This window comes from Copadichromis virginalis, linkage group LG5 (genome assembly GCF_057382275.1).
Source record: "Copadichromis virginalis isolate Kocher_CV1m ecotype Utaka linkage group LG5, C_Virginalis_male_GT1.1, whole genome shotgun sequence".
Classification (NCBI taxonomy): Eukaryota; Metazoa; Chordata; class Actinopteri; order Cichliformes; family Cichlidae; genus Copadichromis; species Copadichromis virginalis.
Genome location: NC_140622.1, coordinates 13,877,507 through 13,898,521, shown reverse-complemented (window position 1 = coordinate 13,898,521; position 21,015 = coordinate 13,877,507). Strand labels below are relative to the sequence as shown.

General features: G+C 44.2%; 1 protein-coding gene across 1 annotated transcript in view; it reads right to left on the bottom strand.

The window, feature by feature from the left end:
* Positions 1-3,301: 3,301 nt before the first annotated feature.
* The window catches only part of magi1b (membrane associated guanylate kinase, WW and PDZ domain containing 1b), a 139,054-nt gene continuing 121,340 nt past the window's right edge, over positions 3,302-21,015 (bottom strand). Inside the window, exons 30-38 of the mRNA XM_085456046.1 lie at positions 19,447-19,538; positions 18,502-18,694; positions 16,567-16,944; positions 14,705-14,908; positions 11,877-11,970; positions 11,694-11,778; positions 10,701-10,844; positions 8,594-8,732; positions 3,302-5,444 (exon numbers count right to left, since the gene is read on the bottom strand). Of these exons, the coding sequence (XP_085312172.1) occupies positions 4,138-5,444; positions 8,594-8,732; positions 10,701-10,844; positions 11,694-11,778; positions 11,877-11,970; positions 14,705-14,908; positions 16,567-16,944; positions 18,502-18,694; positions 19,447-19,538 (2,636 nt within the window). The 3' untranslated portion in view covers positions 3,302-4,137. The remainder of the gene's footprint in view (positions 5,445-8,593; positions 8,733-10,700; positions 10,845-11,693; positions 11,779-11,876; positions 11,971-14,704; positions 14,909-16,566; positions 16,945-18,501; positions 18,695-19,446; positions 19,539-21,015) is intronic.

Here is a 21,015-nt window from a genome sequence, read left to right as displayed (position 1 = left end):
AACAGTATTTCTTATAAATCAGCAGTATAATGCATCATAAAACAGTATAATGATTTCACAATCTTTAATCCAAGGCATAATGTGGCCTGTAGCCGTATAATGATTCAACAATTCTTTGATTAGAAGTATAAGGTGGTATAAGATAGTATAATAATCTCACACAAGAAAACAGGACTGTTCAGGAAAAGGAAAAAAAACACCAATTATGTATAAACTAGCTCTACGCTGCTGATTATTTGACACAATGCTTGTGGATTTATTTTTTAACTGACTGATTACAGCTGGGACCAGGCTCCTCACACTTTGCTTTTGAATAGATAGCTTTAACTCTTTGAAAAAGATAAATAAATACAATTGTGAAACTTTTTCTTTCTTCTAAGTGAAATCATCTTGGTCCTCAGCACACAGCCAAAAATAACCCAGTGCTGTTGTTTTCTCTTCTCCCCCCAGCCTTCGTATGTGCACGTCTACAATTCTTGTCTGCTGTCAGCTTAAGGGAAGAGCCCGTTGCATTAGTGTTGCCATGGCAACAGGGCAGTAGAGGATATCTAAGGTCAGAGCAAGAGCACCTGAAGCTTAGCTGATGGGAGAAAAGAGGCTGTCGGTGAACACTCATGTTGTTATTGGACATTTTATTACTGCTGCTTCCTCCTGCCTGACACTGACATGATAAATTGTCCCAAGACACGTGTTGTTAATCATTTCTGGGATAACACAAGAAATAAAACCAGGGGCTCTGCTCCTGCGTCAGATGATGGAGAGTGGAATAGGTCTTGATAAAGAGGGGGCAGAGATATTTAAAGAGAAGGGAGAAGAGATTTTCGGTGCTGGAAAGTGGATTGCATCCATTATTTAGGAATGGTTTCCTCTTCTGTGAGGGGACAGGGAAGAGAAATGTGTTTGCAGGATACAAACTCCAGCCCTCTGTATTCTGTAGAAATACTAAATAACACATGCTTCTCTAATAGGGAAAAATGTCGGCATCCAATGAAAACAATGCAAATCGTATAGCCTGCATTAAATATACTCAAATGGATATTTGCAACTTGGATTTTTGCACTTACTAAAAAGTGAGCCGAAGAATTTCCATGTAATGCTTCCACACTAGTGCACATCCCATAAATGTAGCTATGCAAAAACAGTTTCAGATCATTGCATCAAAAGGAGTGGAATGCATTGAGGCTCCCTTGAATTGCACAGAAACTGGGCCAGAAAAAAGCTCTGATATGTTACCGTTTGATCACGATGCTTTAACTCTGTTTCACATTTCCTCTTATGAGCTGCACAGATTGTGTCCACAGGGTAATCTTGAATGCAGATTTTTGAACATATGGCATTAAGTACCTTGGCATGTGCTGCAGGAAAAAGCACAAACTTCATATGATGCAAGCTCAGAAAATCTTAAATTCTCCCCATATTTGTGTAAACATACAGTTAGCTCCATAACATTTCTTTTTCCTGGCTCATCTGTTTTTTTTCAACAGCAAAGTGGGCTTAAAAGCAAACGATCAATGCGACTGAAGTGCAGGCTTTCAGCTTGAGTTCAAGGGGCTTGCAAACAAACCGGAACGACAGCCATTTCAATAGTGAGCTCTAAAGCGATGGGACGATTGACTGACAAGGGGTTTCATAGACAGGTGAGGCCTGCTGCTGCCATTTCATTTCAGAGTTGATTCCAAGTCTTACATTTTGTAACTCTCAAAACGAGATTCAAAGTGAGGCTGACGCAAGAGACTGAATAAAGATAAATTTGAAGAAAAAAAAAAAAGCAAAGAAAAAAAAAAGCCTAATATCGCAAAAATGGACGACACAGAAGACAACTGAAGCAGATGACTGCAAATTCTTTCCTCTGTAATGAAAATCATTCATAACTTTTAGAACACTCAGAGGCATATCACTGTAAAAGAGACGCCTTCGGAAATTGGAATACAGAGTTTCATCTAAAAACAAGCTTTGGACAGATGAAACCACATGATGGGAAATAGTGGGAGGAAAACAGTATGGAGAAGGAAAAAAAAACACATCATGATCTGAAACATATCACATTATCTGTCAAACAAGGTGGAGGCTGTGCGGGCATGTGTGCCTGCCAGTGGAGCTGGGTGACTAGTGTTTTTCCCTGACAGCAGCAAGTAGCAGGAGGAATTCTGAAGTTGCTCAGATTCATCCAAATGCTGTGAAAAAGAACAACAGACGTTGCTTCACATTTCAGATGGATAGTAATCCAAAGCATACTGCAAAAACAATCCAAGACTTTCTCAAGGCAAAGAAATGGGATATTATTCAACTGCCAAGTCTGCCTTGACTAGAGCCACCTTCAGCCTGAGGGAGGAAACATTTGGTGACATCTATGAGTTTTAGACTTGAAGGATTTATCATTAAAAACAGATTTATTTCCTGTTTATTACCATAATCACCTTTGAGGCCTTTGAGAAGTTGGTGAAAATTCCTTTTTTCTTTTTGTAAATTAAAGCTGAAGTCGGTTCAAATGTTCAAATTAAATCCACTGTGGTGCAACACAAAAGGGTGTCATTGTCCTAATGTGTAGGGACAAAACTGTATGAGCATCTCATGCCTTAAGTTAGAGTGTGAAGAAGGTAGATATGAGAGGTCATCCCGATTTCTTATCGCTGAATGTTAGGAAATGTTAAAGAGGTTAAAATGCACTTGTGTATCTTTCAGGGTTTTGTTTTTGTTTTTTATTGCCGTGGTGAAGTATATTGTGAATTGGTATTTACCGCTCACCCAGGGTGACTACTTGGTTTTTATCTAATCTCCACATTGTTTGTCCCAGCATCACCACCTTCCTTCTGTCGTCACCGTCCTGAAATAGACACGCAGCATCCCCGCTGTTTGTTCTGTATCAAATGACAAATCTCGCAACCACAAGAGTGGATGGAGGAGGAAGGGGAAGGACCGTAGAGGGCGATGGGAGAAAGAGGACACTGAAAAGGCACAAATCAAAGTAAGCTGTGAAGAGGAGTGAAGGAACATTTTTAAGATCGTCCTTTTGGGCTTTGATGTTGGGGAAAGGACAGAAGCTCTTTGCTTTACTTTTCTTCAAAGGCTTTATCTATATGCATGCACTTTTGGCAGGGCTGAGATAACAATGTTGTCTCCCCACTGTTTTGTTTTCTGCCTGGCAAAATGAGAGCTCAAAAAAAAAAAAAAAAAAAAGCTGTTAGTGTACATCTTTCTTCCCATCCAATATCTGCATTTTTTTCATGTTACTTAAGCAGGTCAATCAATCCCAGAATGACTCCAATGGCAATAACAAAGGAGAAAAAAGATAAAACAACTGTTCATTTGTTGAATATATTATTTTATTTTAACATCATCATCATAGTTTAACTTTTTCATTTTCCCTTCCTTCATTTAAAATGATCACCTCTGAATGTACACATACTGCAAACTGTCAAAAATATACAAACAAATGCAGGCTTGTGCTATAGTCTGGTCAAATGTCTAAAAAACAGTGGCACTGGAAGGAGAGAGAGTACGAAGGCAAGAGAGAGAGAGACAGAGAGACAGAGTGAGAGAGAGAGAGAGAGAGACATTGAAACCGGTAAAGACATGCACAGCATCATTGTGAGCACCTGTTATGGTGACCCAGGTGCGCAGTACTTCCAAGGGATCTTTGTGGAAAAGTACATATATTTCATCATCTGACAGTGGGGCACACAAACTGCCCTCCACATATCAAACCCGAAACAAAAATGTTGTTTGTTAATGGAACTGTTGTTAGGCACATCATTGTTTTTTATGGTTTTATATTTTCTGGAAAAGTCTGAGTATCTGTAAATGTAGAATACTTTAACAAAACAAAGAAACAAAAAAAAACAACAACCCCAAAACAAAATGAGAAAACAAAGAAAATCAAATATACAGTTTAAAAAAAAAAAAAAAGAGGAAAAAAAAACAGCTTTCAAAACTACGACCTTGTTAGTAACTCAGTGTTGTTACAGTGTGTGTGTGTGTGTGTGTGTGTGTGTGTGTGTGTGTGTGTGTGTGTGTGTGTGTGTGTGTGTCAGCATGTCTACACAAGTTGGGTGCGTTTCTGTAGAACAAAGTGGTAGTGATGGTGAGTATTTGAGGTGTTTTGTGGATGGTTGCTGTGATCAGCTGACAGCTGTCCAATCAGATGCTCAGGTCTTTGGGATTCTCCTTGTAGGTCTTCTTGGGCTCAGGGAGCGTGGGCTTGGATGAGCGACTGGTGTTGGTCTTGTTCTTGACCGTGCTGTAGTATTGCGTCACTTGAGCCGCCACAAAATTGTCATCGTCCTCTTCATCCTCTGAGTCGTCCCTTCTGAAGCTCCTGATCGGGGATATGTCTCGTCCGAGACTGCGGGAGCGGTACCAAGGTTCAGGGGTGCTGTCTCGGCTGGGGTAGCGCTCATCCCTGTCAAACCTCTCAGTCGAACGACCCCTCAGCTGTGTGCTGTCAAACCTCTCAGTCGAACGACCCCTCAGCTGTGTGCTGTCAAACCTCTCAGTCGAACGACCCCTCAGCAGCGTGCTGTACTTCTTGTAAGCTGAATCTGAATCTGGAGTGCGTACTCTGGGCAGGGTGATTTCTCTCTGGTTGCGAGACGCCATGTCCTTCAGCAGGTTATCCCCCCCTCTGTAGGACCTGTCCAAGGTAGAGGCTTTCATCAGCAGGCTATCTTCTCCATAGAGGCGGTCTTCCCTGCGCAGTGGCGGTGTGACCTCCCTGTTTAAGCGGTCTAGGGCTGGGGACTCTCGCAAGATGCTGTCTTCCAGACGGAAGGTGGATTCAGGAGTTTTGATTGGCTCCTTTAATACAGGCTCATCCACAATAGGCTTCTCGGTGCTGCGGGTCTGTCTCTCTGGGGAGCGATACCGGCGGTAGGGGTCTGAGGATTGGGCCCGGCGTCTGGTGGGGGACTGCTGCCGAGTGCGGTAGGGGGACCGATGGCGATGAGGGGAACGATAAGGGGAACGGCGAGGAGAGCGGTAGGGTGAGCGACGGGGTGAGCGGTGGGGTGAATGGTGGCGGCGGTGGCGCCTGTCTGGAGAACGGCCTCGGCGCTGACCCCCATGTCGGTCGTCCAGGACGTTATCTGCACTGCGCGACCGGGTGTGCCCCTTATGAGGTGACCGATGGCGGCTGCGGTGGCGATGGCGGCCATCACTTTTCTTGTCATCTTTCTTCTTGGGAGTGTTCTTCCCTGTCGACTTTTTGCCCTTGTGTTTTCCCGTGCTGGTTTTCTTGCTGGGGGAGTGGTGGCGGTGGTTGGAATGTGTGTGCCTGCCAGTGCCGTGGGAGCGGCGGCCTGGCTCCTTCTTGCTGCGGGATGATTGTTGGGGTTCTGGTGGGTCGCTTGACTCTGATGGTGCACCGTTCGGGGGAAGAGTGTTCACTTCCGCAGCGTTTTGTACCCCTGAGGCTGGGTTGGCTGCGCTGATGTTGTTGGTGCTGTCGTCTGCAACACATTGGGACATACAAACGAGGGCAGGGGGATCAAACATGCATCGACACACTAAAAGCTTCTATCTGCTTTCACATTTATCATGCTGAGTCACTCAGACATGAAGCCGAGAACACTTTCAATGGAAGCCATTCTGATGTTAATACCAGCAAAGATGGCAAGTTGTTGGATGGCACAGCAGCAGCCAATGGTAAAACAGTGTAGCTTACACAGATTAAAAAAGGCAGTGACAGAGTTATGAAGCAGCCATTTCTTGAAGAAACCCACAACAAACCTGCTCCTTGGTCTAAAGGGGGAAGTCACCTCTGTGAAGCAGAACGCCGGCTTCTCTGGTGGCTGGACCGGATGCTGGTTACAGTCAGTGTAACTGCTGCTTCATACTGATGATGCTGCTAGATTTGACTCATTAGCCATGCTCTTTCATGTACTGTCAGGGCACGTTGTAAATCTTTAGAATAAATTAAATGGTCGTGATGAGATCCAGAGACTAGAAGTTGCTCTAAGTGCATTGCAGTTGCAGCGGGTGAAATTTAGCATTTTGCTAAGAAAAAACAAAACTGTATGGAGCGCTTCCTCTTGCTAAATCTTCAACAAAAGCTGCGACAACAATGCTTTGATCAATATGGCATTTTTAAGACAAAACTTTACAAGTGCTGAGATGGCAGAAGAACCATTCACTGTTCTAAATACTTCACATCGTCGGCCCTGAGATATAGTGAGTGGGAGTAAAACTCTGGCTCCTGTCAATTGAGTAAATAGTCTCCACCTGTAGATATACACTTTTTAACATTATAGCTTAGTTTGAAAATGTACTGCAAATGATTCTGGAGACCTTCAACAATGGATCATGGACAACTCGAGGAGAAGAGTTGACTCCCAAAGAGAACCACTGGTCTGAAAGTATCAAAACTAATTCCCAAAGATAAAATAATCTGCATTTTCACTTTTGACTTGTTTCCAACAGGTTGACTGCAACTAGGACATGAATGAAGTATCCAAAAGAACGGCTATGGCAGCGGTGACACTGGAGATGTAGTTGGGTGAATGGATTTGTATGCATGAAGCAGCGCACAGGCACGGTTGAACTGAAGCGACACCACGCACATCAGGACATAGAAGAAGAGAGAGAGGAAGACAGGAAGTGGGAGAGAGAGCCGAGATGAGAGGACAGCTACAAACCGTGGTCTGATTTTGGAGGACAGAGGCCTCCCCCATCTTGTCATTTCTCATACATGCAGTGAGATGGGGAGCGACCATCCCTGAAGGAAGACAAGAGCCCAGCACAATACGAGAGGAAAGGGAAGATACACAGAAACAGAAAGGAAAGAAAAAAAGAAGAGCACAGTAGTTTAGAAAAATATGGAACCAACTAGAAGGAAGAAAAGGAGAATTATTCAGTGTTGATTCTTAATGAAAAAAAATGTGTTTATTTGATCATCGACCCATTCAGAATAAAGAGACAGTCCAGGAAGTTGCCCAAACCCAGTGAAGACCATCAGTTACAGAGTAAAGTCCCCTGGAAACAAGCGTGCACACATCGGACATAGGAGTTGCCACACCCACCCACAAACAAGCGCACACACACGCCTTAGACACGTTAATGAAGAAGCAGCAGAAAATCAAAAAAATGAAACAGTGAGACTGGTGCACAGACACACACACACACGCACACACACACACGCGCGCGCGCACACCAGCAAATTAAGCAGTTTTACAGTGCTGATAGAAATCAAAAGAAATACTGGCGAGACTGTCAAAGGTTGTGCCAACTAAAAAAAAATAAAATAAAATAAAAATAAAGATTTTTAAAAAGTACAAACAATGATCCAAAATATACAAGTTCACATGATGTCACATCGGTGCAGGTTTTGACAGCACATTCTCAGCTCAAATAAACTTTACATTGATGAACTTTTCAAAACAGGCAAAATGTATCCAGTCAAAAAAAAAGCAACAAAATGAAAAAGAAAACATTTAAAATGACTTGTGACTATCAAAACTAATCAATACGATTAGAAAAAAAAGGAAAACAGAAAAGAAAGAAATGTTCCATAAATATTATGGAAAGTAGACAATAGAAGGGGGAAAAACAATTTACACTTTTGACATGTTCATGCAGCAATAAACTTTTATCCATTAATATGTGGCTTTGATTCATGGCTCTGTACACTGAACAAAAATACTTGTAAAAATGCCTCTTTTTTTTTCTTTTTTTTTTTTAAATCATCACTATAAAAAGTTAATATAACTGGAACGAATCAACGTCTTTTTAAACGGGGATGGGTGGAGTCCCTATCTTCACAGCTTTTCCATAACACTGACAGTGGGTGCAAAAAAAAAGTCCATGGATGAGTGAGTAATGTCAAGCACAGTATAGTGAGATTTACTGAAAATGGCAAAGTGGGAAAAAAAAGTCTTAGACTGTCTTTTTCTTCGCAACACAGTTCTCACTTGGAAAGGAGTTCAGTAGCTTACATTCACCTTCAATAAATATCATAAATATGTTTGTCACATCCTATCCAAAGCTGTGAAAGGTCCCATTTTATCACGGGATGCCACGGATCAAGTTTTCTCTTCCTTTTAATGCTAAATTAGCATGTAATGAGAAATGAGAGACATCCATATTACTTCTCACCCACAAGAAACATTGATTTTCTTTCCTTTTTCTTTACTACTCAGGTCAAACCCTGTAAACAGTTTCCTTTTTTTTTTTTTTTCCATGTAGCACTGAAAATCAGACCCACCACCTTCCTGTTAAGTCCCAGCAGAGTGCTTTTGCTCAGTGCCCAGAAGGTGAAAAGTGACAGCGAGATGACATGACAAAACTGAGAGCAGGTGACAGCAGGAGGGGGTGAGAGCACCCACAGGAGCAGCCTCGACCCCCTCGCTCTCCCACGAAATCCCAAAAAAGCCCAGGAGTGACCGCCACCACAAAGAGACCAAAAGCGCGAAGCAACACCCCCCACCCCCCTGACTCCCCTCTCCCATCCCTGGTAGGTTTGCTCCAGGGAGGGGTGAAGGATCCTTGGGGAGGGGGAGCGATTTAGTTCCTTCACCTTCAACCCACCACCATCCGCTTGAGTGTCCCCTGGCTCAGGGTGTGAAGATGGGCGAGAAGGGAATGTTTTCGTAGATTGACCCACCATATTCAGGCACAGAGCCGTCACCCCTCTTGAGCACCAGATGGACTCGCCGGCCTCCATTCTTGATGAGCTCGATGGCTCGCGCGTGCTTCATGCCCTTGGTGCTCTCGCCGTTGATCTCCAAGATTTCGTCGCCGACCTAGTGGGAAGGAGACCAGGGGGGGACAAGAGTGACAGATGAAAATGGAAAAGAGAAGAGGTGAATCAGAGGGAAAGGTGAGAGACAGCAGGAGCCCAAATAAGGGGAGGAGACCGCAGAGCCACACGCGGTGCAAAAGAAAACAAGTGAGAGGAGGGAAGAAGGTACACAAGGAGAAAGATAAGGTTCAAAGGGAAACAATGACACGAAGGGAAGGGTGGAGGGGATGAGGAGGAGTTAATTATCAAATCTGCTGAATGGTAATCTGCACAATAAGAAAACAAGTATATATGGAGGGCAAACTGCATCAAAAAGCAGCAAGCGTGACACGGAGAGTCAGAGAGGGAGAACGACAGAGAAAAAACGAGAACTAGAAGAAACATTTTTGCTTCCTGATTCTTTGAATCCACTCCTCAGGTTATCTGTCAGTGCTGACTGCGTTAAGGGAATATTTCTCTGGCAGAATACGGATCTCTCGCTGACACCTCTCCCTGCCTCACAGAGCTGCGACTATTAATATCTCTGCTAACAAGGTGCACAAACACACACACACACACACACACACACGCTCCCACACACTCCCTAACTGCAGCATATTAATATATATGAAAAACTATATCTCAGATTCTAACAGTGTCTGCCAACAGGCTCCCTCCGTGCAAACGCACAGTGAGAGAATAAATAAAAACACCTCACACTTCATCAAGCACTCCGGGGAAAGTGCTATTATTTATGTACAATTAATCAGATGGAAAGGTTAAATATTGCAGTTTCATCACAGCTTTTGTGGCATGTATGAATGCCACTTTACGAGCTTGTCGTGAAACATAAATTAAAATGTGCATATTCTGTTTGCGTGTCTTCATATTACAATCAGTGAACCGTCTGCATGGCCGAGCTCGGAGGTGACTGTTTGCGAGTCAGTGAAGCATGGCTTGCAGTAATTGGGGGTACATTATGCAAAAGCAATTATACTGATAAATAATATTATTGCGATGGCTGTAAGGTCTACAAGGCTGCCATCAACCCCCCCCCCCCCCTCCTGCCCCCAGCTAATCAATAAAGTCAACTGGCTTGTGCTGCACCTGAAGGCAAGGATTTATAAAATTATAATTGGTATTTATAACAACGGTTACAATCAGCAGTCGTTTTTCAGATATGCTGTTATGTGCACCCCCGACAAAAGATAATTTTATAGCGTTCAGGCAAGCTGACGGATTAAGGAATGAGAAAAATTTGACAAATAGTTAAATTAAACATTCATTTTAAAAACACTCTGGATTACTAAGGAAAAAAAAACCCCCGGAAAGAGACATAATTTTTCTTAGCTAAATTGCAGAGCTAATGTCTCGCACAGCTCCACCAAAAATAATGAAGTCCGAACATTTCTCATTAACATTACAATTATTCCACTAGAACGCTTTTTTCAGATGATTTCAAACTATGCTGACAAATGCCAAGACGACTATATTACAGAAAATTAACTAAAACAACCGAGGGAACTGTCCGCCGTTATTTCCAGACAATCTGTTGGCTGTTTCCAAAGAAAGCAGGCTGTTAAAAAATAAAACTTATTTGGAGGTATTCTAGCTACTGAGGGAATATTGGCATCCCTGTTGACACAGCTGCATATAACCTTAAATTGATAAAATTACATCACAGTTTTCCATAATTAAGTATAATATTAAAGGGGTACAAGCAGTGGTTACATTTCAATAGGCCGTCCAACATTTCCTGTAAAACAGCTCCATGTTATGTGGCTGCAAAAAAGGCTGTCTGTCATAAATTTGTATGGTCTAAATATGAGCACAGACGACGAGATTGCAGTGTTACTTGGGTAAGTGCTGTTTTTCCAGCACTAGTTCTTATGATGGTCAAACTAAACTTCAGTGTTTGGTGGCGTGACCCTTTCAAGACCCCGAGAAAACAACCTCTGAGCTTCTGCGTTTCCCATTTGTGTGTCCATACCATCATCTTTCCGTTGCGAACAGCTGCTCCGTCCTCGGCTAACCTCAGCACGTACAGGTCCATGTTGTACTCGCGGCCTCCTCGCAGGCTGAAGCCGAAGCCTTTGTTGTCTCGCTCCAGGTCCACGGAGTAGAACTCAGAATCCTGATGGAGTCAGACGCCATGTGTGGAGGGAGAGAGAGTAAGAGGAGAAAGGAGATGTTTGCATCAAAGTCACCTTTGTGATTCAGGTTTCAAGTGTGCGCATGTGTCTGCGTTTGTGCGTGCTTGTGTGTGCGTGTCTCCTTTGAAGGGGGATCCTATTTCAGAGGCAAGGGACAATTGCCACCTTCAGGCAAGTCTCACCTTAACAGTTGTGCTACGCTTTTCCCCTTGGTGTGTGTGCGGGCGTGTGTGTGATTGCGTGTGGACATGCATATGCTCAGGTGTAAGGACGCTGAATTATTGATGCTGTGGGCCCTGGCCTGAAAAAGTAGAGAGGGCGCAGACGAAGAGAGAGGAGGTGGTCTGGGAACCACACAAGGACGGGCAGACAGCCTCAGCAGCTCCTGTCTTTACGCCCTCCTAATCTCCTCTGCTGGAGGATCAATGCTATCTGTGAAAGCCATCTCCACACCAGCAGATTAATTCAGCGGTGAACAGAGTGGACTGAGGGGCTACTTTGAAAGCAAACAGGCTTTCCTTAATATGCACACTCAGATAACGCCAGCAGGTCGGCGTAAAGAGATAAATAAATAAAAATGCACTTGGTTTGTCCTTGGGAAGGTAAGTGGGTATATTAGTTGATAGATGGAGGGACAGGGGAGGGGATGAATGACTGTTTAGATATCGCGAAACAGCTGAATGGATGTATGAAGAGACAAATTTAGATTAGATGTGGGTAGAAAAGTTGATGGAGTGTAGAGGACTGGCGTGTTTTGATGGAGACATGAAATGGATGGGTGTCCGCATGACTGATGTAACTGCTAAGACTGCGGCGCCTCTCTTCCTCACCTGAGTGCTTGGGGGTTGCTGCATGGGGGGCTGGGGAGGGGCGGCTTGCGGGGCAAATGACTCCTGTTTTGGTTTAGTGTTGGTCCTGAAACAGAAAAGGCGTGACATATGAGGCCTAAGCAAGGGGTCGCTCCAAAAGACATTTCATTATTAGGCAAGTCTGTTTTCTGCCGTGCTCCTCACCTGGCCTCCGGTGCGGCCTGTTGCTGAGCGGTGTGAGTAGTGGTTATAGTGGCGATCTTCTCTGCATTCGTCAACAGAGATGCGTTCGATGACTCTGCGGAGGGCGGAAGAAGAGCAAGTATATCGTCACATGAGATAACACACAAAACAAAAACAAAGAACGAGAATGATTGTGTTTTTCAACCAATGAGGAGACGGGGGAAAAGGCTTGTAATTGAATATGCTGTCATTTTGTATAGACATACTCTAACAGAAGCCTCTCCAGTTTCCTTGAAAGCCTGGGCGATATAATTTAATTTCACATGTGGAGACATTTCATTGTTTTCCTTGTGTCAACCCGACCTACAGGGTCCACCACGAGGCTCGAAACCAGTTTCCAGGCTTCTTTCACCACTTAGCCATGTTCCCGCACACTTGGGTAATACTGCGGTTTGTGCCATCAATCATTTGGTAAACGTCCAAAGGCTGTACATCACATTTAGGACTGAAACTAATCCTTTCTGCCTCTGAATTGTCAAGTAGGGAACATCTACGCCAGTGGCATTAGAGCTCGTGCTTACTCCGTCTTTTATCTCTGCACTGATCCACTCATTTTCAGTTATCAGTGAAAAACACCAGACAGGCCGTCATCACGCGACACCTGCTGCATAAAGAAACCTTTGTTTTATCTAACGACCTCATCCTTCTTGGCCATCTACCGGCATCCTACATTCGATTACAACTCTGCACCTCCCCTTCCCCAGTCTGCTACTCGCCATTCTTCTCATGGTCACTTCCCTTCTCACCTATTAATCTCCTTTCCCTCCGGTACTCCACTGGAGCCTGGTGGCTCAACCATTCCTTTGCCCGCTGCTCAAGATCTACAGTGTCGACCACTCGAGCGGGAGTGCAGGTGAGGTGAGCTTCACTTGAGACGGCAAAGAGGGGAACCACGAGGAAAACCTTCGACCACCCTTTCAGTTTTGCAGTCTCACGTTAAACTCCTGTAAAAACACTATCACTATCTTTCCCTCTGCCTGATTTGCATGAATCACTTCCTTCTTTTGTCGCCTCTCTTCATTCGTCTCTCCTCCGACTGCTTTCTCTCCGGATATTACTTCTATTCTGCGTGCGACCTACTGCCTGCTTTCCCCTTTCTCGCTTAACTAAATAAATAAGTAAATAAAACGTGCACAGAAAAGGAACTGAAGCGTTCTGTAATTCGTCTGTGGCTTTGACCACGCATTTGCCCTCCAGCCCTGAATGGCGTGAGCCGGGAAGGACAGCAGGTACAATCAATTCAAGGGAGGTAAAGAAAACGAGCACTACAGAGGGTAAAAGGATACGAGAGCTACAGATTACACTTAAAATACAACATGTGCTAACAATAAAAATCATATCACATACAGCACGTCTAGCTCTCTTTTCTCACACAGTGGAAAGAATGAGGAGGGCTTTGTCTGTGCTCCAAATTTATGCTGCAGAGACATCAGCTCTGATGAAGGTATTAGTTTCTTGTACACGTATTACTGAGCAGCAGCAGGGAGACTCCCATGCTCGTTTCCTCGACACTGCAGGCGTACCGAGCATCAGCTACTACAAAACTCCATCTGTGCTCTCACACGGTGAGGGGGTTGAGCTGAATCAGACTTCACCTTTAGAGGAAGCTCTCGCTATGGCGCTTGTTCCCATCAGAAAGCTTAAAGATTGGACTGATCCACAAAGAAATTGGCGATGCTCAGCCATTTGTAAACGGAGGCAGCCAGAACAGTCATTCAGAGGCACAAGTTTAGAAACACAAGCCACCATCTCTGCCCGACACTCTTTCTGCCTCTGTGTCAGACGGCGTCTGGTTGTTTGACACATGCACATAAACACAAACCAGAACTTTTCCGATAAAGCATATCCAGTTATTCCTCGCCAGCGCCTTCTCTCTTGCTCTGTGTCTTCTTGGCAGAGCAATTTTGGCTCACTGTTCTCATCAACTGCTCTGAAGGGAGAAACAAAAAACCCTCTCCATCCATAAGAAGCGAGGCGGAAAGCAACGAGCGGCGGACAAATAGCTCCTATTCCTACCAGTGTGCAGGTTGACAGGGAGTATTGCCTTTCTGCCTCTGTCAGTGCGCCCCAGGGTGGCTGTGGCTACAATGTAGCTTGCCATCACCAGTGTGTGAATGTGTGTGTGAATGGGTGGATGACTGGATATGTAAAGCGCTTTGGGGTCCTTAGGGACTAGTAAAGCGCTATATAAATACAGGCCATTTACCATTTACCATTTTCCATGAGCACACACACACGCACGCTTAATTAAATAGCATTTGTGAAGCACGCTAGGGTGATATGTCAGCACAAAACACAGAAAGTTCTCAGCTGCACAGCGCAACATAGAATGCACACAAACTTTTCCTTAAATCCACTTTGACAGAGGGGAGACACCCACATGCACAGAGGAAATTCAGCATCTCTCGGTGCCTGTCTCGCTCGCCCTCTCTCCGCTCACGCACGCATACACACCGAAATCTAAACGGCTCTTGCATGTTTTAAAAATGCGGGCACGCCAAAGGCAGGAAGCTAAAAAATACCAAAAAAACAAAAAAACAAACAAAAACCCAGCAACCTCCCAAATATCCCCAAAGAATCACTCCTGTCAACACTGCGGAGGCGTTATAGTCACTTTGAAAGCCACTGAAGAAAGTGCACTTTACATAACGCCGAAGGAATACTTAATAACAACAACGACAACCCAGGAAAGTGAGAACAAGTCTCCTCAAACATAATCAGGAATCTAATAATAGCTGATATGAGGAAAAAATTCGGACCTGGTTTTGGATTCACTTTTCTCTACTCACCATCTCCAGGAATGATGCGTAGTGTAACTGTGTTTCCAGCCTCCTTGATGAGGTTGACGATGTCCGAGTGGGACTTGTTGGTGATCGAGCATCCATTCACAGCCAGGATGCGGTCGCCGACTTTCAACTTCCCGCAGCGGTCTGCTGGGCTTCCCTCAATGATGCGTCCTATTTTGTGGGGCATGGCCACACAAGCATTTCCAGCTATGGTCAGCATCGATGTGGATGTGTAATGCATGCGTGATTGAGTGTGTGTGTGTGCGCGTGTAAATGTTGGGGGATTGTGTTTGGTGAGAGGAGGAAAACGGGAGGGAAAAGTGGGGAAGGAGCAGAAGAAGAGGACCAAGAAGGGTTAAGGTTAATTGACCCGCAGCCAACAGTCAGCCAAGCAAAAGTCACTGAGAAGAAGAAGAGGATAATATGCAAGCACTGGAAAAGAAGGGTCAATTTAAATGTGCACTGCAAAGAAATAGGAGGATTTGTCTTACTATTTTCTCTAAATAGTTTTTCCAAACGATTCTCAACATCTAAAAAACTCTTGTTAAGTTAGAGCTCTGTTTCATCTACATCCCAAACACCTGCAACTACAGAAAGTTAGACTCTGCAAACATACATCAGAGCTGACATCTCACCAGCTACCCTGAAGTCTCTCTGTTTGTTTCACTCTGCAGGCCGACATCAGTCACTACAGACTGACGCCCCCAATCACTCATTACTCTCGCCACCCTCTCCCCTCCTTACTTTTCATTATTATTCTTCCATCCTTCCCGCTGCATTCACACTTTTAATACACAACAAACTCATCTGATCCCAACCCGTTTCTGTCCCCCTGAATAAACCTGACCATCTAGGACTGTGAAATATCAAGAGCAGCGGAGAGATAAATCTTCCTTTACACGTTAACTGAAATGGAAGGTCATCTACTAGCCTATGCTTTCTGCTTTGGCCTGTGAAAAGGAGCTTCACTTTACAAAAAGAAGAAAAAAAAAAGCCAATCTGTAAAGCTAAGCGTTCACAGACCTTTCCAGTGCTGTACACCCACACAGGGAGAGAAGAGCATGGTGCAATGTCCTTCTAGTGTAGGTAGGAAGCCATAGCAGCGAGCAAAAAACGTACCGGTACATGGAATACGAGTAGAAAAGATGCAGTGCTACGAGTTTGTAAAAGCAACGCTGAATCTGATTTACTTGCGTTGCTGTGCAATATCAAACAGAGAAAAACGACACCATTCACCAGCTAAGCAATGAAAAAGAACCTCACAAAAAAGAAGAGAAAAGAAGATAAAGTTTGAGTAAGCGAATATCTCTAATCACATGCTGGAAAATAAATAGAACCCATTCACGTTGATCATTTCCCCTATTTATCTTTCTTGCAGTGCTCATTCTCATTAAACTGCTATTAGGATTTTAGTGCCAACCTGCTCCGCACAAGCCATTTAAGTTCAGCTGAATAATACAAGTGGCTTTATGTAAGACCTACTTCACTTGTGATCAATTATGAAAGCCTTATGTGAGTGTGAGCAGCAGCTGCAGGCAAAGAAAGGGTTTCAGTGTCTTGGTTTGACAGGCTCAGATGAAAATGAGAAAGAAGAACCACTTCTTTGAAGAGTGTTGATATTGATCTGGTGGGACTGTAAATAGCCAGACTGTGCACTGGCTGTCAGGCTATTTAGCGTTCAGTGGTTTTTATAGAGGATTCAAAGGATTCCCGTAGTGCAGACGAGAAGATAAAAGGCCCCGGTGATGAGGCAAAAGCCAAAGTGTGATTCGGGTTTTTGCTGAGTAGAAGTGATTTTTGAAATAACAGCATGAGCCGCCATCAACGGTGCGCTGGTGGTGGTGTTTGCGGGTGCTCGTGCTTACCGAAGGTGGTGCCAGCTTCGGGCCTCGACACCGACGAGACGATGACGAAACCGAATCCTTCGTTCTCGCCGCGGCGGATCTCTACGTCGTAGGGCTGCAAACCGGATGAGACGACAGCGGGGGTGGCGATGGGCGGCTGAGAGGAGGTGGTGGCGGCCGCAGCGGCGACCACGGCGCTGCCGCCGCCCCCGCCACCCACTCCGCCTCCTCCACCGCTGCCGATGCCAGAGGTGGAGCCGCTGCCGGAGCTTACTGTGTTGAGGGAGTTCTGGCTGCCCTGTGGGGTGCGCTTCCCAGTATCTTCTGTGAGACTGGGCGCCTGGGTGCTGCTGTGGTGCGAAGACGCCGGCGATGGAGGCATGTCTCCCTCTGCTTTAACTAAAAATGGCAGGAGGAGGAGGATATGGTGAGAAAGATACATAGATGAGGTGCAAAGTGCAAACAGGAGGGTAAGAAAAACACAGATATAGAAGATTAACAGTAAAAGATCACAAGGGAGGTGAAACCAAAGGTGAGACATTCAGGAGACAATCATGTACAAAACAGAGTGAGAACCTAATGTAATGAAAGCAAAGCTGTGCAAAAACATATGACAACATCCCTAAACGTTACGTGAGCAGTACAATATTAAAGGAGGCAAATAACAGATATTTAGCTCCTCTAGCACACCTAGTTTATCTTATGATTTAAAAAAAAGGACAGCTTTGGAAGAAGGCCTCTTCACCAATCTTTGCTCTCATCTGTTTCCAAGAAAAGATGAACCGAGGACGTGTTCTGCCTGCTCTATCTGGACATTTCATTCCACATTTCATTTCCTGTACAGCTGCTCAAGGAAGGCGCCTCATATTCTCGACGCTCCGAGGCAGACAGGGAGCAGCAATGCACTAATGTCTGGCTGCTGTCACTGGGCCGAAGGTTGGCCACCCTCTCCATCATATTTATGGGCCTTTTTTTTTTTTTTTTTTTTTTTTTTAAAGGAGCAGAGCTGTGTTGACCGGAGTGAAGTCAGCGGTGGGGCGTGGGTGTTAGCTCGTGGTAGCGGCTGACCACTTCCACACCCACACTAAATTCTAAAAAGGTGAAAGGTTGACCTTAGATATATATTAAGAAGGCCTCTGGGCTCCTGATGGAAGTATGACTGACATAAATGTGGCTGTTGGTAAAGCAGGGAGTGCATTTCTAAAACTGAACAATGTTTTACTGTAAGCAAAGCTGCAAAAACCGAATATAAATGAAGCCATCTCAGACTGCTCTCAAAACTGATTCAATACACATTAAAATTCACTGACATGTTATCAGTGAATACACTATATGTAAACAAACTGATCAGTTAGAGATATTTATACTTTTTGCAATTTATAAAACAAAACAAAAAATTACAGTTCTGCTAATTCTGAATCCTGCATAAAGGAATCTAAATAGAGAAACAAATGATGGTCATTTTTGGACTATTGGTCAACAAAGCTACTAGCTTAACTTGAAACTACTTGAAATTGGATCCTGACTGTTTATAAGAGGATGAAATTAACTGACTTAATAAAACATGTTCTGATTGGTTGCACTGTGGACGGATATACCCGTTTGTCTTTTGCAGTACACTTTAAAAGTTCTGCAGTATTATTTGTCACTGTTATTTGAAGTAAAATCAGTAGAATTCAATAATAAATGGACTGCCACATTCTTACGGTACTATTTTCTATCCATCTGTGTATTTTCACAGAACCACATATTGGTGGATGATGTATCAGAATCAGTTTTCCTTTCAGTATCTTACACACTTTGCTATGTGGACTGGAGTAAATGACCTACTCTACGTCCTGAGCCACAACAACCTGAGTGTATTCTTGGACTTCAGTAAAAACCCTCTCTTGGACCTCTTAGGAGGTCTTTAAAAAGCTTAAACTACTCCTCCATCTCGAGCTGCTTGCTTCTCACCAGCGTAAGTGCTTTTGCGCCGCACTGTGAGGTTGACATGGCCCTGCTTGGCAGCCTGCTGCATCAGCTGGACCACCAGTTGGTGCGACTTTCCCACCACCGCCGTTCCATCCACGCATATCAGCTCATCACCGGATCGCAGGCGTCCATCTTCATCTGCAGCCCCGTACTTGACTATGTGGCCAATGTAGATCTGAAACGCAGCAGACGAATGAGGTTGCCGTGCATTCGAAACCACGCGTCGACAAAGACTGCGCAGCTATACGTTACGCCGCACCTTTGCAAAATAAATGCATGGAAAGCGATCAAGCGGTATTCTAAAAAGAAAAAGTACGACATTAAAGTGCATGACATATAAAAATGTGTCGATTTTCTCAGCGGCCATAAACTTGGCATGCTGCACAGCTACAATTTAAACTTCAGCATTAAATCTTTACTATTCTCTCAAGCCTGTAACAGCAGTAACCCAAGCCAAGCTCTAAAGTAAATCATTATTTTTTTTCCCCCCTTCAAGAAAAGCAGGGGGGAGACGCAGTGCAGGCTAGTGTAAACAAGAACAAACAACTTTGACTCTTTAAAGGAAAAGAAAAAAAGAAATGGTGTGTGTGCAGGGTTTTTTTTTCTTCCCTGACTGGTTAAGGCTACATTGGTCAGATCAGAGAGAAGCAATCACAGATATGAAATTGCTGAATTCCAATACACAAGCATGGACACGCACACAAGGGGAAGATAAGAACTGTTGTGTTGAGACTGTTGAAAGAAAATCCTATAGCTGCTGCTCCCACTAGTGCTGGGAATATAGCATCCTTTTCATCATTCAAGCTACACAATCTTGTCAGTTTATCCATTTCTTCGGAGATGTACGGTGAAAAGTGAGGAAATTGAAACGCAAACTGGAGAGATTTCAGCCGTGAGATTGAAAAAGATTGAGGGAGAGAGACTCACAGGCTCTCCTGGCTCGTTGCCTCCGAGGATCCTGAAGCCGAACCCCGTGTCCTTTCTCCACAGGAAAATGTCCTGCTCCTGGAAGTCTGGAACTGTGAAATCAACAAGCTGCCATAAACACTTATGCACAAGCACAGTTGGCCTTGTGGGATCTCTATTCCTGCACCGTGATGCCTTCAGACATTTCATTTAATACCCTCAGGTACACAATAAGCCAACCACAGTGTGAGCATAATGAATACACCTGCTCTTCTGAGACAATCAGATATGTTTGTTTATGTCAGCATGTAAATACTGTCATCATTTGTGTTCAAAGCTTTGTCACTGTGGTAGCACACTGCACAAAGACAGTAAAAAAAACAAAAAAAAAACGAGCCATCAAAAGATAAAAAAGATCTATTTTGGGCCAAGAGTATAATTTTAGAGCGAAAACAAACTGAAAAGACAGGCTGAGAAAAAAGATATCGTGTCCATCGTTCCCATAATTAGAAACGATCAGATTATAATTCCCTTCTGATCGTTTCAGAGTATAGTTTCACTTTCTTGCAGCTTTTTGAGACAACCTTAGAGATGCTCAAATGGGCTACAGTGTTTGTCTTGTGAGGTGATGTGTGACACGCGATGATTTGCATGCGTGTGGCCTTATCCCATTGTACATAGGAGCTTCTTTGCTTTAAATACGCGGCTTTGAATCCCCATATGAGTACGTGTGCATGCATTTCCATGGGCGCAGATGTGTTATGTGTGCAGACAAACATCTCTCAGGGAGATTTCCTTTTTTGCTCCAGCTGAAGCTGCTGCTGCCAAGGCCGCTAAAACCACTAAGAGAGGGTGGGATGGCAGAAAGCATAAGCAGTCTGCTTCCAATCTGCTCCTTCAGTCAACACTTAAAATCCCCACGGAGCGCAGCTATCTCTTCCAATCTATCACAGGGTTACTGTGGAGGAACCAGAGGAGGAAAGAGTCAAAGGCTAACTGTCGCAATCTGCACCCGCACTCAGGAAGGTCAACTGCACACGCTGCTCCTGCCCATTAATAGACCCATAAGTGATCCCCACAGTGAGGCAACTGGGCATGAACGGATCAATATTTTCCCAAGATAGACGGCCCTATTCAAAGCTGTGAGTGATGATGTTACAAAAAAGGAGATAATTCTTTTTTTTTTTTTTTTAAAACCCCAAAATAATCGTAATGAAGCCCAACAAAAGCACGAGCAAGCTTCCTCCGCTTTTACAGCAGGCTAATGCTGTGCGAGATTTTGGGACGTTTTCTTCCTGCAAATGGAAATCACTCCCTGCACGGTAAGTTTAAAGACCTTGATCTCGGCAGAGTTTTTCATTATAGTGAATGCTGCATGGAAAAATGTCTCTGCCCTATCCAAGGCCTGAGAACTATGGAGTGAGTTTTATGGAGAGAGCTCAATGAAGCGTGAGGAAGTGGAGGTTTTACACCTGCTGTTCATCCCGTGCTGTTCAAGGTATTTCGCCTTGTGACTCTATACCTCAGAGTGCTCAGCTTTCTCTTATATTTCTCTTTACATCCCCTTCAAATGTTTTGATCAACTCTCCT